The following is a 16,894-nucleotide window of genomic DNA, read 5'->3' as shown; positions in this document are numbered from 1 at the left end:
AGGTTTGCGTTGGTGTCATATGGGTGGTGAGAAAAGGGCATAAGAAGGTTTGTTTACAAAAAGTTTGTATGCCCTTTTCACATGTTGTTCTGGAAATATTGTATTTTCTACACGCTGAAAATCTAATGCCCAAATTTAGGTAACCGATTTACATAAATTTAAGTTCTTCTCACAAAACTTTGAAAGTTGATCAAATTTTATTAGAAAAGTTAATTGAATAGACCCATATTTGGGTTTACTGAACTTGGAGTTTGCTTCTTCATGAGAATACTGCTTTAAATTTAACCAAATTTTTCTACTCAAGCAAATTACCCTTATTGTCCGGTTTCAGCCGATTCAATGGGGCTACGGGTAAACTATACCCAGATTTGGATTATCTGATCTCAGCGTGTAAACCGTATAACATGTTTAAATCCGCGCATCAGCAGTGAATAAATACATTATTAATGCTCAACTCTAGCCTCGTCCATAGGTTCCTCGCTGAGCCGAGTCAGCAGCAGCAGTCCGAGCAGTACCCCTACGGATTCGGAATCCCACGGCCCGGGTGGCGTTGGCCAGGTGCACCTCTCCAGTTCGCACTCGCAGGCGTACAGCTTAGGACCGCTCTCGTCCCATCACAATTCGACCGGCGAGCACGACAGCGACGAACTCGGTGGGCTCAGCAGTGGTGGCAGCATCAGCGGCAATGGAATACCGCCGCCGATCGCGAGCCGACCGGAGCGGACCAAGTCCATCGTGAGTATTGAACTTTTTGCATAAATAGGGGTTTTGATCTCATTTCCGTTCTACCAAGCACAAACCGCACTTTACCTCTCTTTTGAAAATGCAAAAATGGTACAGGCATCGAAAACTCTCCATTATAACTGTGAAAGTGAATCAAGAACTCTAAGTTGAGAGCACGCAATAAGCTAATATGCGATAAGCAATAAGCTTAAAATGCGAAGAAGAAGAATTCTAGATAGAGCTGTAATTAGGGCGTAACAACTTTTGTAAACAAAGGCTTCTTCCGATGATTTGTAGACAGTCAAGACTCGCCAACGCAAATCAACATCACCATCGGGTAGGGGATGGCTTCCCTACCCGACAGTTATGTTTGTTTGCGTGGGTGTGCCTTGAATTCGTGGAAATCATCGAGAAGCTGTTACGCCCTAAGTCCAGCTCTATCTAGAATTATGTTTTCTGCTCGATTACGAAAATGGACGTTTACTACGAAGCAGCGCGTTACCCTATTAGCATACTGTGCTGTGTGGTATGGTAGGTATGCACAAGGTTCAGTTGACTGTAGTCTCCCCCTGGAGGCGCCTTCCATAAATCTAAACATCAAGAGGTTCCGATTAGGGGGATGATTTTTTGAAGGATTCTTTCTTATTTTATTGCATGGGTACCCGTAGAGGATAGTAAAGTTTTCAACGAGAGGACGACCCTCTGTTTATTTTTCGTCTGCCATTTATTAACTGCACGGTCCGTTTTGAAGTACGACCATGTCAATATTAGCAGGTAAATAATTACCTTGTAAAAAATGTTTCGTAGTGCTACGATATGCTGGTTAATCTATTACATATTTAAAAATAACAAACTTCTGGTCTCTTAACTTAATTCAGTAGAATTTTGAAAAATCTAGAAATGCTCAAAACAACAAAAACGACTAAAATAGCTTCCTGAAATTGTTTGTCATTTTTAGTTTACTCTTAAACCCATTGATAAAACATAAGTAAGGCGATTCAGTATTCTGACTGTCTGGGAAAACCTGATATGAATTCCAAAAGGCACGTACAGAAATGCTTTATCCTTGTGGGTCTCCCCAAATTTTCTACCTGATTCGCTTCTTTGGTCAGGACAGATCCATAAAAGACGTCTAGTTGTTCCAGTCAGATCACTGGTTGGCGACATTTGTGTACGATACCTGAAGCAGCTATGGAAGAGAGAGAGAAAACTGATTTTATGATCAAAATAAAACAAAACCACCTCGTGCTCGTGCTGTGCACTTCCGTTTCTTGTAAGAATTTTATGTTTACATATCCCTGGATGCACGTTAACCAGTTCTTGCCTATTACCTGTTCATTACGCTACCTGAGAGACTAGTTTTGCACCGTAATGTGTCCCAACATTTTTAAAATAGTTTGCATTTTTCTCTTCTTCTTACTGAAAATCTGCCTAATCGGTCGCTTCGTGTTTTCTCACAAAGTTCTTCCGACCTTCCCATGAACGCTCCGATGTGATGCGTACCACGAACGGGGAAATTAGTACCGAACGTGCATTAGAACGCGATGGAAGTGTAGTGATTATTTGTTTGTGACACCTGCCTGCTGAATTTTCGAAAAATGTTCCAGGAAATATTTACGATAACCAATGCGTTCCAAAAGCAGCTGACGAGCTTGATTGATCGGTTGTCACTGCTCTTGATGGTAGGTGTAAGAATCTAAAAGTTAGATTTAGCTGGAATTATGCCGTAATAGATTTTGTAAACAATGACTTCTCTCGATGATTGCTAACCATCGGGTAGGGGAATGGTGATGATTTGCGTGAGCGAGCCCTAAAGCTGTTCCGCCCTAATTACAGCTCTATTTAGAAATGTTGTGCAAATTTGAACTGTAAAATATCTTCACGCAAAAGGTGATTCCTTGAAGCGTCCAACAATGGCCGTCATGATGGCTGATATGCCCTATCACTTCAAGTTTTATAGAGTCCAAATCTCGGGCACTGTTACGATATCGCTCTTGAAATTGGAACTCCTTGTGTGCTGCACTGTAGCAAACGTGAAGTTTCAGTTTCATGATTATATGTTTTGTGAGAGCTGATATTTGTGCTCTTGAAATTTCGCGGTGATAATGAGATTGATCAGAAATAAGGTTTCCACAGTGATTCACCAAAAAATATGCAATAGAGCTCTTCAGATGCACAAGAGTGTGCGTAAGACCACAGGAATCTTTTAAGTAGTTGTGATAGTGCAGAGTTCCTTCTTGGTTCTTCTTCTTTTCTTTTTTCTCCTTTTTTTTCTCCTTTTTTTTCTCCTTTTTTTCTCCTTTTTTTTTATTTGAGTGCTCGTGAGATTGGGGTTGGAGATCTCTATGAACCAATCCTTCCGAATTTTTGAATAGAGATCTCCAAACACAATCTCACGAACGCTTAAAAGGAGGATGAAACAGAAGAAAAAATGTAGAAAGATCCAAGAAGGTAGCCCGCCATACAATAATGTGTCAAATTTCTCCGATCTTAACAAAGAAGCTAAGAAGTTGGTTGAACAGAGTTTATCGATTTTCGTGCTAAAAATTCATTTTTAATCATTAAATCACAGACAAACAGACATTGAATATTTTTCAAAATAGAACATCGTCGCTAAAACACTGCCGCCATCTGTTGAGTATACTGTGATGGGCACTACGCTGATCAGATGGCGGTAATGTGTAAACGTCAAACGCAAGGGAATTGACTATGCACGCCATAGGTGGCGGTCCTACCAACTAAAAAGCATTTAAATTAACCGTTAAATGCGTGTTCGATGAACAACTTGCGAGTTATATATCTGTTTGTCTGGGGTAAAATCATCTGTACCAGAAGAAATAACAGTCCGCCCCTAGTTATGGATCACTTCCATTCAATCAACACTGACTGATGATTGTTATAAACTGATCCACAACTGCAGGCTGACTGTAATGAATATCCATCAATATGTAGCCATGAGCTAACTGTTTTCTCTTCCTTCCGGTATCCCGCAGTACACGAGGCCTATCGATGACCCAGCACCGATATCACCACCAGTACCTCCCCATCTCAGCAACAGTGCAACGACTGGCGTGCGCAGTCCCACGTTCGACAAGAACAAGAACTCGACGACGATCCTCACATCGACGGTGAACACCAACTCGACGACCGCCGCGGCCGTACCCCAAACGCCGACCGTCGCCGCTTGCAATCTTAACAACGCCAACAGCCAACTGCAAGGTAACGATGATAATACAATTCTAACTCCACTAACACCAACTAGCAATAGAACCGACTCACTAATAACGGAAACGGCTACGACAACCGTCTCTCCGACGACGATAACTGCGACTGCAACGATAACTGCTCCTACGACGACTACCACAACTTCAACAACCACCTCATCTACAACATGTCCATCCTCACCAACAGCGACGCCAACGGGCACAACGACGACGGCGACGACGACGGCCACGACGACGGTAGTGCCCCCCGTCGTAGGCGGTGGCACCACCACCACCACCACAACAACGACGGCCAACAATGAAGCCCCCAGTCAGCAGCGCATCAATACCAAAAAGAAGAAAATGTCCGACGAGGAGATCCTGGAGAAGCTGCGCACCATCGTCAGCGTGGGCGATCCTAAGCGAAAGTACAACAAAATGGAGAAGATCGGGCAGGGCGCGTCGGGAACTGTGTATACGGCAATAGAAAGCTCTACCGGCATGGAGGTGGCCATCAAACAGATGAACCTCAGCCAACAGCCCAAGAAGGAGCTGATCATCAACGAAATCCTGGTGATGCGAGAGAACAAACATCCCAACGTGGTTAACTATCTGGACAGCTATCTGGTGTCGGAAGAGCTTTGGGTGGTGATGGAATACCTGCCGGGTGGGTCACTGACGGACGTGGTTACCGAAACGTGTATGGACGAGGGCCAGATAGCGGCCGTGTGCCGCGAAGTGCTTCAGGCTTTGGAATTCCTCCACAGTAATCAGGTCATCCATCGGGACATCAAAAGTGATAACATTCTGCTGGGGCTGGACGGCAGCGTGAAGCTGACGGATTTTGGCTTCTGTGCGCAAATCTCGCCGGAGCAATCGAAACGAACCACCATGGTCGGTACGCCGTACTGGATGGCACCGGAAGTGGTCACGCGGAAGCAGTACGGACCGAAGGTGAGTGAACTGAATGAACTTATATGCAGTGTAAATAAATCAATATCGGATTTCACCGAGGTTCCTCCCGTGGTTAAGGGGGTGGGTTGCTCATGAAGACTCGTATTGAGGTTCCCTTAGTTCGTTCAAGAATTTTTCAGCAAACTTCCCAAAGGGGTTTTCTGAACTCGCCAGATATTTTAAAAACTTCCCCGGAAGGATTTCCAATGCTTCTTGCGGAAATATATTTCCTGATCTTCCTTAACCCTTTCCTTCCCATGGTAGCACAACTGTTTGGTCCATCTCAAGTTTGTCAATCTACATATGGCAATTCCTCGGGGATTCTTAAGGTCAACCTGCTTTGAAACTTTCAAAGAAACTTCAACAGAATATGGAAATGTAGGCGAAATTCTGAAAACTTCTAGTGGAAACTCAGATGACTTACTACGAAAGTTCATCCAGGAAAAGTTCATAAGACATATCACAAACCACGGAGACAGCTTGGCAAGTGTCTCCGATTCATGTAAATTTTCAAAAAAAAATAATGAAGATCGTCTGCGGATATGAACGAGGAGAGGTTTGTCTAAAACTTCTCAAAAATTGCCTACGTAGTTTAAAACAACTCCTTATGGAAAAGTTGCTAAGGATCCTAGACTATGTTCGGGGGGTCTCCAAAAACTATTTTCGCCAAATAGCCAAAAAAATTGAACTTCAGACACGACTTTCACCGATTTGCATGAAACTTTGCATAATTGTTTGTCACGGGCTATCATTCATTTGTGATATGTGTGCTAAAATTTGGCCATTTCAAGATTAGCAAAATTTGGGTAGAATCCACCCAGATCGGTCTAAATTGAACCTACTCAAAAATGGGTAAATTATGTTGGGAGTGACAAGTTGATAAATAATCAACGTGAACTAGTCCCAATGAGGTATATACAGGTGTGGCACAAGAGGGTATTTGTTGGTATTAGTAGCAAAAAAAGAGGTAAACAATCGGTGATGTGAAAAACTCCTAAAAAATGAACATGAAAAAATTGGATTTTGACGTCACGGAAGGTATACTTCACAAACACTACGACATATTTTGCACTAAAGGCTGACTAAAAGTAAATTCCCAACTAACATTTTCAGCTTTATAAGCCAACTTTTCCAGCGTTGTGCTGTAAAGTAGCTGAAAAGAAGCTGCAGATACAGCTACAAGCAGAAGCTAGCAAAATAATTTTGGAGAGCGTTTACTCAACTTTTTCACAACCATTATTCAATTTGTCAGTCGCACTGAATAACAACAGTCAATAAAACGCTAATGTCTCTTTTATACACATACTAATCAACATTCAACTTGTTACTGCAAAACAAAGCTAATATTGTGAATATATTATTCATTTGATGGCTTCTACACAACCAACCACTATTGCTGAATAACATAAACATCAAAAGTGCTTTTTCAACAACTAAACAACCTGTACTCAGCTAATAAACTGTGTTAGAGCTACTTCGGAAACATTTTCACAGTCAACTAGGTTTATTTTTAGACGTGTGCAGTTTTACAGCTTTTACTCTGCTCCTTTACAAAGCTGAAGTAACTAGTCGAGAAAAGTGATTTATGTGCACTATTATAAAGCCTCTACTCAGCGATTTTGTTGTAGAAGGGCATGTTGATTTGTTTACATCAGTTCAAAGTGTTGGCGTAGCACAGTTGGTAGTGTCAAGGTTTGCCAATGCGGTCGTCTCGAGTTCGATTCCAGGTTCCGGTGCAGGGTAAATAATTTGGTGATGACTTGTTACTAATTTCGATTAATTTGATTCACAGCAAAATAAACTCAATAAATTCCTCCATAAAAAAGCGTAAACAGTATTTAACCCGGCTTCAAGAGAAAGCTGTGTAGTGATTATTGGATAACCGGGAAAAAGGTTGAATATAAGCGCCTTTCAAGTTGACACACAACTGAACAGCAGGATAAACAGCTGTACAGAAGCGTTAATGGATATGCAATAATAGCTTGTCCCAACCGTCACAACAGCCAGAAGTAGCTGACTAAGTTCGCCAGATTTGTTGAGTAAAGGTTTCCTCATTTCGTATAACGTTTGAATACAACTTAAGGCTATGTAAATGAAATGAGTAAAGCGTTTACGTTGTGAAAATTGTTAGTTGGGTTGGTACGCACAAAAAGACCCGTAATTCTTTATTTTTTTTATTTTTTTTAGTCTAATTTGCTGTAGCTTTGCGGAGCCGATATTCATTGTTTAGATAGCAAACTTACTTAAAACTAACGTTAGTAAAGCATCGGCCGATTACTCGCGGCTATCTCGAGGTTAGGGGTAACAAATTGTAACAAATGGATGGAAGGGTAGGGATTGAGAAAACAAGATTTGGAAAGCAATGTGCTCTTGATCTTGAACTAAGCCACATACTGATTCGTGAATCACTTAATTCGTGATTCAATAAGTTTAAAAAGTCCATTAATGGTTGCTTTACACTACTTTTATTAAACGAAATCTCGAACCTTCCTCTTGATGGAGCCCATCAGCACCCGCAAAGTGCAAACGGACACGGAATCAGCGCATTTCTTCCATTTTTCCCGCATTTGCTGCATGTCCTTGACTGCCCCGCCGCTTCGTCGAAGTCGCTGCTTTGAAATTGCTCAGTATTTTACGATTGGTCGAAATTCCGGGCAATTCTGAGGATTCATTAGCTTGGTGACAAAATCTCAACTCCAGAACCACCTTGGCAGCTGGCCAAATCGGGCCAAAAGATGACTTTGCCCCTATGGTTGTGGATGAACGGCAATACACGCTTTTTCAGGCATTCTTCGATGTAAACCGAAGATGTGACGAATGGTTCCGTTTTCAGGCCACAACTGCAAATCGTTTGCCGAATCATAGGCTTCTTTGCAAACTTGTCGGCAAGCACGAACTTGAATCTTCCAGTCGCGATGTAAAACTTTTACCGGGAAGCTGCTTAAAATCGAGTTTGACGTTTGTTTCGTCATCGATCAAAGTGCAGTGTTGTGTTTCGTCAAAACATTGTCGTACGCTTTTTGACCACGGAATTCTGCTTAATGTGCCGGTTCGGATGTTTACTGGCTTGTACGACTTGTATCCTTCCCTGGTAATTTAGTAATCCTGAGTAGAAAGTCCGAAAAAAGTGTTGAAAACTCAAATAACCAAAAATGTCCTTGTTCAGCATTTTTGATATCTTTTTATGAGAAATGCAAACTTTCGAATTACTGAAAACTTTGCAATCTTAAAAATTAACAAAAATCGCAGAACAAAAAACTTTTGGTAAAATGTTTAAACGTTTTGTTAGTATATTTGAGACCTCTCAAGTTGTTTTCTGTGCAAAAATTAGAAACATATAGCAAAGAAAAAAAAGAATAAAAAATTTACCTAAAGTTGTTGTTCTACGATTTTTGTCAACTTTTGTCCATTCAGCCTTTTGTCCCTATAAGTTTAATTTGATCTTTCGCAAATGGATAAATAGTTTAAATGGACAAACGGGCGAAAGTTCGAGGGAAACTTAAGGTGAATCGCTTGAAATTTCAAGTGCATAAATATCAGCTCCCGCAAAACATACAACAATGTAACTGGAATTCAACGTTTACTACAGTCCAGCAACTGGGAGTTCCAACTTAATGAACGATGCCGCAACAGTATTCGAGATTTGTGATCATTTTTGGTCTCTTCAAGAAATCACCTTCAAATGACCAAAAAATCGTATGGAAAAAGGTCGAAATTTCAAAACTTAAGATGGAGTGCAATTTAAACAAGAGTAAATTAAATTTATATTTTACTAGCTTAAGTTTATGCACCGGTTCAAAAAAAAAAGCATGCTCTATTGTACGTAGCCCTCCTTTCCCTCTTATCACAGGGGCTAGACCGTATGACCGCCACATGCCAAATTTGGTTCTATTTGCTTGATTAGTTCTCGAGTTATGCAGAAATTTCTGTTTCATTTGTATGGGAGCCCCCACTTACAGAGGGGGGAGGGGTATCGAACCATCATAAGAACCTTTCCCGGCCCCAAAACCCCTGCAAACCAATTTTCACGCCGATCGGTTCTGTGCTGAATTTATGTATAGGCCCAAATTAGGGACACTTAGGCCGACATTACAACTATTTCCCCCTACATAGATACAAGATACATTAAAGCACTGCTCACGTATAAAATAAGGAAAACCCTCTGACAAGTATGAGATTCGAATATCTCATCTTTGTTTTATGAAATTTTCATATAGGGTAAATGGCTCTAATGTTGGCCTATGGATCTAAGATTGGGCCCATCGCTAAAAATATGCTATTTATCAATTTTATCTAGATGAACGCGTAATTGTGACGGTGCACGCTATGTCTGAAGGCACTTTTTTTGCAACATTGATGTACCTCATATTTTTCTTCACAAGATGTTAGCATTGATCCTAACAATCAAATCTATGATGGTTTTAAAATATTTCATCTTGGGTTTTTAGAGAAAAAGTGTTTTGAAGTATACTTAGTCGTTTACAAAGGCGTATACGAACTATTGATGATACAGAACTGTTACGGATCGAAACAAATTCAGCTGAAAATGATTCAAAATGTCACTAAAGTTGTCAAAATACTGGTAAAGTAAGATTCCCTTTTCGGTACCGTAGGATATCGTAGCTTTGTCATGATCTCATAATGTTTAAATTAATAAAATAATTAATCAATTGTGTAGTCTCTAAATTTACTATTATTCAGCCATTCCATTGCAAAACGATATAGTGGTTCTTAGAATTTGGTAAAAAACTGTAATTTTATTCCTTATCGCAAAATATTTTTATATTAGTTTGTGTCATCAGGGTGACCATTTCAACGTTAGAGTAGTCCAAAAAATCGTTTATTTTTTATTTTATTTTTTAAATGCCTCTTTTTTAAATTTATAACTTTTGAACTATTGGCCTGATTTCAATGATCAAAATATTTAATGAAAGGTTATTAAAAATTCGTGTAAAAAATATTATTGGAAAACTGGGATTTTATATTGAAAAACATTGATTCCTGGTCTTCCTGCGACGTTTACAAAAACAACCTCGGCTAGTTTTTTGCCTGCTTTTGGCGAAAAAGTGGTTTCCACTACATGCATGACGTTTCATAGGAGAAAGCTGCGTCAGACATAATACGTAAATTTTTATGAATTTCTTTTTTTTTCTGCGTTGATTTTTTCTAACAAATATCTACAAACTCGCACATCTTTGACTGTCGAGTTTGGTTTGAATTTCTTGTTAACATCTTTCTTCTGGATATTTGTGAACCTCAATTTTCATAAACTGCTCCCTTTTCTATACCGGTAAATGGCAATGTAACATGCGTGAGTCGTATTCACGATATTTGTTTTCGTGGCGAACTCTCATTTTTACTCTGCTCATGCCCTCGATCACATTTCATAAGGGAAGCGTAAAAGAGAAAGAGATATCACAAGAAATTATTTCTACTATACCTGTTTTCTAAGACATAGAGTAGGAGTTGTTCAACCAACGACCCGATGAAACAGCTTATAGAAGTTACATTCAAATTCAAAGCCCTGTTTTTCCTTGATTTCCTTGAACTTCGATGAAATTCTTCGAACTTTCTTGATGTTCTTTGACCGTCTCTGAGTTTGGCTTTTTTTTCCTGAAATTCTCAGATATTTCTTAAAGTTCACAGTATTTCCTAATGTTATTAAATTTTCCCTGTGGTTCACATACCATCCTAAAGTTTTCCAAAATTTCTTCATTATTGAAATTCATATAATGTTGCTATAGTTCACAGAACTCTCTTGAAGTTCGTAGAACTTACCAGAACGACATTGAACTCCCCAGAAACTCACAAAACATCCATGAAGTTTTTAGTTTATAGTTTATAGAGCTTCTCTGAAGATCGAAGCACATCTTTAAAGTTTTAATAATTTTCCTGAAATTTGTAGAACTTCCCTGAAGTTCAATGAACTTATCTGAAAATTGGTGAATTTCTCTGTTTTATTGGCGGAAATTATTTAGAGTTTGCAGTACTTTCCTAAAATTCACTACAGAATTTCCTAGAAGGTCGCTGAACCTTCCTGAAAATTTCCATGGACAAAATATGGGAACTGCAATGAAGCTCTAGGAACTCTAGTAATTCAACGTGAGGGCTGTCTAAACTCCCTGGGCAAGAGTAACTAACCTCATATGAGTTTCATTCCTGTATTATCGGCATTATCGGTTAAACGATTTTTAAAAATATCGTCATGGTTGCCAGAATTTATTTTCGATCTCACCGTTGAGTCAAACATATCTATTTATTTTTAAAAATCCAAGCAAATTTTCCGCCCCTCAGGATGATTAAGTGGTAAATGCCACCTTTGCCAGCTGCTGAGTACAAGACACAAAACTTTCGGATACCTACTATCACCTTTATTTAACTCCGGTAAAAATCTTTCAACGATCGTCGCTACTAAAGTGGCTTCATTTTTTTGTCGAATCACGACAAGCGAGCTATCTATTTTCTTCATGAGATTTTTTAAATTTTTCCAGATTTTCTACACGATACATCCATAAAAAAAAACACTCGAAATAAGACGAAAATCAACGCCTACTATGATTACGTGGCTGTTTCGGACTGTCCTGCTCGCTTCTTTCTCTTTTACTATTATGAGGGAAGAGAAATTAAACAAGATATTGTGCTACGAACAAATATTAATTGATTTATCACAAAGTCGACAAAATCAATATGGATCTTACTTGGGAGTCAAAGAAAACTTCTTTAACCTTGTTTGACTGTTGTATGGTCAATAGGCCATATACGCCTTCATAATGAGCTTTGTAAACTTCAAAACACTTGTTCTAAAAAAAAACCCAAGATGAAATATTTTAAAACCATCACAGATTTGATTGTTAGAATCAATACTAACATCCTGTGAAGACAAATCTGAGGTACATCAATGTTGCAAAAAAAGTGCCTTCAGACATAGCGTGGCCACACGCTGAAAGCACTGCTGCTGATGATACTGCTGCTGCTGACACCGACGCGACGACCGGACACCACCACACACGGTGATTGAATGAGCACCGTTCAGTGAGACAGGATCGTTAGGGAATCCGCTGTTTGCAGGCAAACGGTGATATTTTTGATCACCATTACAACAGTTGGACATTTGTGTATTTTTCAATAGTGACCTATTGAAAATTAATAAAGTGTTTAAAGAGAGAGAGAGAGAGAGAGAGAGAGAGAGAGAGAGAGAGAGAGAGAAAGATTAGTAATTTCCATTTAATTCCACTACCTTATTTGCTTATCCTTGACAGATACGCATATTTCGTCTACAATGTGCAGACTTCTTCAGTGTCTGGTATTAGTAATCAGTCAGTACAACACACTGAAGAAGTCTGCACATTGTAGACGAAATACGCGTATCTGTCAAGGATAAGCAAATAAGGTAGTGGAATTAAATGGAAATTACTAATCCTTCTCTCTCTCTCGCTCTCTTTATACAGGTATTCCACTAAGACGCCCACATTCATCAGGATTAATAAAGTATTCATATTAGCAGATTGGTAGATAAATTTCCAATCGTTTGGCTTGTTTAGAATTGAAATCCATCTGCTATTGACAGAGATATATGTGGTCAAAACCTGACCTCTTTTCGTAATGCGGTCGATTTTGGTTTTCTGAAATTGCACCCCCAATAAGTTGCCGAAAAATGTAATCCTACGTCAAAAATACTGAAACTTCTGGGAAGAAGTTTGGAAGCCGTCAAGAGCAAGATCATAAAGAGGTCCACCATTGTCTATGGATTTTTTTTTATCTTCATGGAACTTCAAGTGAATGTTAAATGTACTTTTAGGGTCTATTGAGAAGTTTTCTAAGAACGATTCAGGCATGAGTAAATTCGGAGGTCTTCTAGCAAAAGTTTTCAGATCTCCAAAAGGGCTCCAAAGGACTTTGGGAAAATGTCAAGTTTTGTTTCTAATAGAAGTTCAGGAATCTCCCATGAGAAGCTCTGAGATCTTGAAGGTGCAGTTCGGAAAATCTGTTTGGGGTTTGAAGGCCGAACAGAAAGCTGGCCACGAAAACGACTACTAAAATGCTTATCTCAACCTTCTTTTCGTCCCAAAAAAGGTCGATCTGTGGTCCCTGGGAATCATGGCCATCGAAATGATCGAAGGTGAACCGCCGTATTTGAACGAGAATCCGCTGCGGGCGCTCTACCTGATCGCAACGCATGGCAAACCGGAAATCAAGGAAAAGGAAAAGCTCAGCCCCGTGTTTCAGGACTTCCTCGACCAGTGTCTGGAGGTAGACGTGGACCAGCGAGCTACCGCTTTCGAGCTGCTGAGGGTAAGCTATTTCCGTGACTTTTAAGAACCTTATCCTGTATCTGATTAACATTGGTTTGAATTGCAGCATCCCTTCCTGAAGCTGGCACGACCGCTCGCTAGCCTAACACCGCTGATCATGGCCGCCAAGGAGGCCACCAAGGGACACTGAGACACGGCCAATGCCAACGGGACAGGTGATACCGAAGGTCAAGGGGCAACAACCGTGGCGGTTCCTTCAGATAACCAGTGATGGGCTGGTCCTACGCACGTGAGTGTAAGCCTGTAATAGACCTAGTTAGGCGTTGTTGAGTACGATGGCAATGACGTTGTGATTGATAATAAAGCAGAAAAATGATATAACTGACGAAGATTCACACACGTTGCTCAGCGAGAGTCGTGATGACTGACAAGGGGATGATCATGTGAGAGCTACTATTAACAATAAGCGATAAATAAATACAAGAAAAGAGTCAACCAATACTACACTTGTAAGCAGCATAAGTTAAAGCAAACATTATATTTAAAACATGTTACAACTAAGCGGGAAAGTCTAAGATGAATCGTTAAAACGGAAGCTTGCCCTTCCCGGTCGGAACAATAACACACACAGAGAGATTAGGGAAAATGTCAAAGTATTTAGTTGTTAGAGCGAATCATGAAACAACATAAAACGAGCGAAAGAGATTATGGTTTTGTTATACGTGTTTCGTCGATATCTAAACCAATTGTGAATAGTGTGTGGCGTGTGTAAATATAGAGTACAAATAAGAAGAGGACTAAGGAAACATCCGATGAACAGCAAATACATGGTTAGCGAAGGATACATTTTCTTGCACATTATTTCAGCCATCAAGCAAGTTTGTTTTCCCGAAGATGGTTGAGAGACTGATTCGTGTTTAGTAGGAACCAGAAAGAGTGTGTCCGCGTATTGTACAGCAAATCAGGAAAAGAAGTTCAAGTTCGCTCAAACATACACCATATATAGAAACGATAAACAACTATTTCCGGTTAAAAGAAGAAAAAAAATAAGTGGACAAACAAGAACAGGATAAAGATATAGCAAAGAAAATATTCATGAAAAATCACATAAACACACGTGAAAAGTGCCTACACCAAGTGTATGTGTCCGCGAGATATTAGGTAACAAACTCACACACACAGACACAAACAAACATACTGAGCAAGCAAAACGAGATTCAAATAATTTACCTACAATTTAAATGTAAGCTCCATTGATTTTCGAAGCAATGACAAAGATCACGATCATAGTTCAAGAAAGTATTAACCGTATTTTGGCTAAAGTTTTGTTTTACGAAAAGAGATAACTTACAATCGCTACGTACTAAAAACCTTCGACTGCTTGAAACAGAAAACTGTACATGTGCTGAAGAAAACAAAAACAAAAAACAAAGTATTTAACAGATAGATAGAAATTGTTTCTCCTATTTTGCAGCGATGATTTGTCTCTTTCATCAATCATTTACATCAAGACGAATGATCTTCCTCGAGGCATCAATCACAGATCATGTACCAAGTAAAAACCCCGTTAACATTTATTTGTATCTATAGAAATTACAATGCGCGATTAGTAGATTTTGCTTTCCTTGAATGATTGCAAACAACAACACAGATGAGGTCTGTTGTATGTTCTTTCTTTTGTGTAAATATCAAAATAGTTCTCTTTCTATTTTTTCTCACTTTCCCTCACTCTCTCTTTCTCTCTCGTTCCATATCCTATTGATTGATTGAACCTATACTATTCTGTATACACAACCTAAACAGGAACGGTCTATTTTATTTAAAAAAAACTACCTACCTAAAATTTATAGAAGCAACATGGTAAAAGAATGTTAGTTGTAGATAGATACGAACTGTGTGCCAGCGCAGCTTCGGCGTGTTATAGAAAGACAGACGTGCGTGTGTGTTGTAGTACGTGTGTATGTGTGGCAGTGTTAGAAAGCAGAAAATTAAAGTACCGATTGTCATTGAACCGTTTTTTTTTTCATTCAAATAAAGTACGCATTTATTATCCTTATTTTCGTTGTTATAATTTTGTTTGTCCTATGTTCCGACTACCTTTGCCTGCTGAAACTACCTTGCCTAGACCCATTGACCGTGTTTTCTTAAAATATGCTTATGTTCCGGAGCCATCGGGTGACCATCGACGTGGTTGAATGGCTGGGTTCAATCCCAGCCGTGGTCGATGGGATTTTTCTGAGGCGAAAAAATCTCTGGGCACCAAGGATGCCATTTTGTTTTCGCAGACAAAATATGAAAATATTTTTTGAAGACATATGAAGATATTTGAAAATTAAAGTAGGTATGTTTGTGTACAAGATTTTTGACTTCACATTTCAAAGAGCTTCTTGAAAATGCACGGGAAAAAAAGAGTTCCCATATTCGTGAACCACAGCCGTGAACCATAGTTCACGGTGTATATTTGAGAAAATTTTGTTCTGGATAGCTGGCCGTGATTTTTAGTTCACGGTCCGTTCCCGTTTTCGGGAACGGATTTTTTTCCGAGTGGTGATTTTGAGCAGATACGAAGCCGGGGTAAATAATAACTTCCCTGTTTGACACTAAACTGACAAACTGACAGCTCGCTCCCATACAAAGTAACACCGAGGGGCGGTAATAAGGTGATTTTTGCAAATGTAATCATACTTATTTAAAATAGTTCCAGTGTACCAAAATGGATGATATTTTGGGTTTGGGTTCCATTTTTAATGCAGATTACGAATATGCATTTAACTTAATACCCTTAAAGAACCCAATTTGAGTGCTCTAGGACTTTGTTTACCCCCTGACGATAATAGGTTAAGGTATTGCCGAAGCCAACTTTTCCCCTAATACTTTAAAGAAGGAAAATTAGCATTGAAAAATCATTTCAAATTCAAATTCTTTGAATCTAGATTTTAAACCTCAGATTGTGAAGAAAATCTAATCTCCGTAGGTTTCAAAAATTTGTTTGACTCAAAGATTTATAAAATTTCTGAAGTGTTCAAATCCTTTTCCTCGGACATTTCAAGCTGAACATTGCATTAGGTCCTAAGTAACATTGATCGATTCTCTTCGTCATCTTTCTCTTTCGTTAATAACTTTAACCAGAGCGTAAAATTATTGACTACCTAGGCTGAATGTGAAAGCACTGCACTATTCAATCCATTGCTCTGTGCATACCGTTTATACCAAACGGTAAAGGCCGAGGCAATGAAAGAGCCAACAAAAACATTCAGTCACTCACGAGCAGGTGACGCACACCGCTTGCCTTCGCTCACACAGCATGTAAATGAGTCATTTTTCCATAGAAAATGTACGCTCAGTCATTCAAAACAAAATATTGGGTACCATCACGGCAGAATAAACGTGTTGACTGAGCTACTGACTGAGTTCCCGGCTGTCAGTGATTCGTTTACCTCTCATTTCTTTCCTTTATTTAACGTCGGTCTCTGTTCCGCAATCTAGTGCCAATCACCGACGGACATCGATTGCCATCCATTGACGGCAATCGAATGTGCAGGAAGGCAGCTTCCACACCTGGGTAGGATATCGTACCCATTCACAACACACATGGGCCGGGACCAACGGCTTTACTTCCCTTCCGAAGGAAGACGTGACCAGAGATTTTTATGCCTCAGAAAAATCCCACCGACCTCGGCTGGGATTGAACCCAGACCCATCGGGGTGTTTGAAAGCAGTCACGCTTACCACTACACCACCGGCGCCGGCTCGTTTACCTCT

General features: G+C 39.6%; 1 protein-coding gene across 4 annotated transcripts in view; it reads left to right on the top strand.

Annotated features, from left to right (window-relative positions):
• Pak (serine/threonine-protein kinase PAK 3-like protein) overlaps positions 1–15,188 on the top strand; it is a 161,997-nt gene extending 146,809 nt beyond the window's left edge. For 2 of the 4 annotated variants that reach the window (XM_065237113.1, XM_065237117.1), the window contains 4 exons: positions 461–735; positions 3,717–4,880; positions 12,954–13,172; positions 13,239–15,188. In XM_065237113.1, coding sequence (XP_065093185.1) covers positions 461–735; positions 3,717–4,880; positions 12,954–13,172; positions 13,239–13,322 — 1,742 coding nt within the window. In that variant the 3' untranslated portion in view covers positions 13,323–15,188. The remainder of the gene's footprint in view (positions 1–460; positions 736–3,716; positions 4,881–12,953; positions 13,173–13,238) is intronic. The other 2 variants (XM_065237115.1, XM_065237114.1) reach the window with 2 other exon arrangements.
• The last annotated feature ends 1,706 nt before the right edge of the window (positions 15,189–16,894 follow it).

The sequence above is a fragment of the Ochlerotatus camptorhynchus genome, unplaced genomic scaffold (genome assembly GCF_037179485.1).
Source record: "Ochlerotatus camptorhynchus isolate MF236.1 unplaced genomic scaffold, CSIRO-AGI_Acam_v1.1 ptg000592l, whole genome shotgun sequence".
NCBI classification, from domain to species: domain Eukaryota; kingdom Metazoa; phylum Arthropoda; class Insecta; order Diptera; family Culicidae; genus Ochlerotatus; species Ochlerotatus camptorhynchus.
Note: the sequence above shows the minus strand (reverse complement) of the source record. Positions and strands in the feature narration are given on the sequence as shown.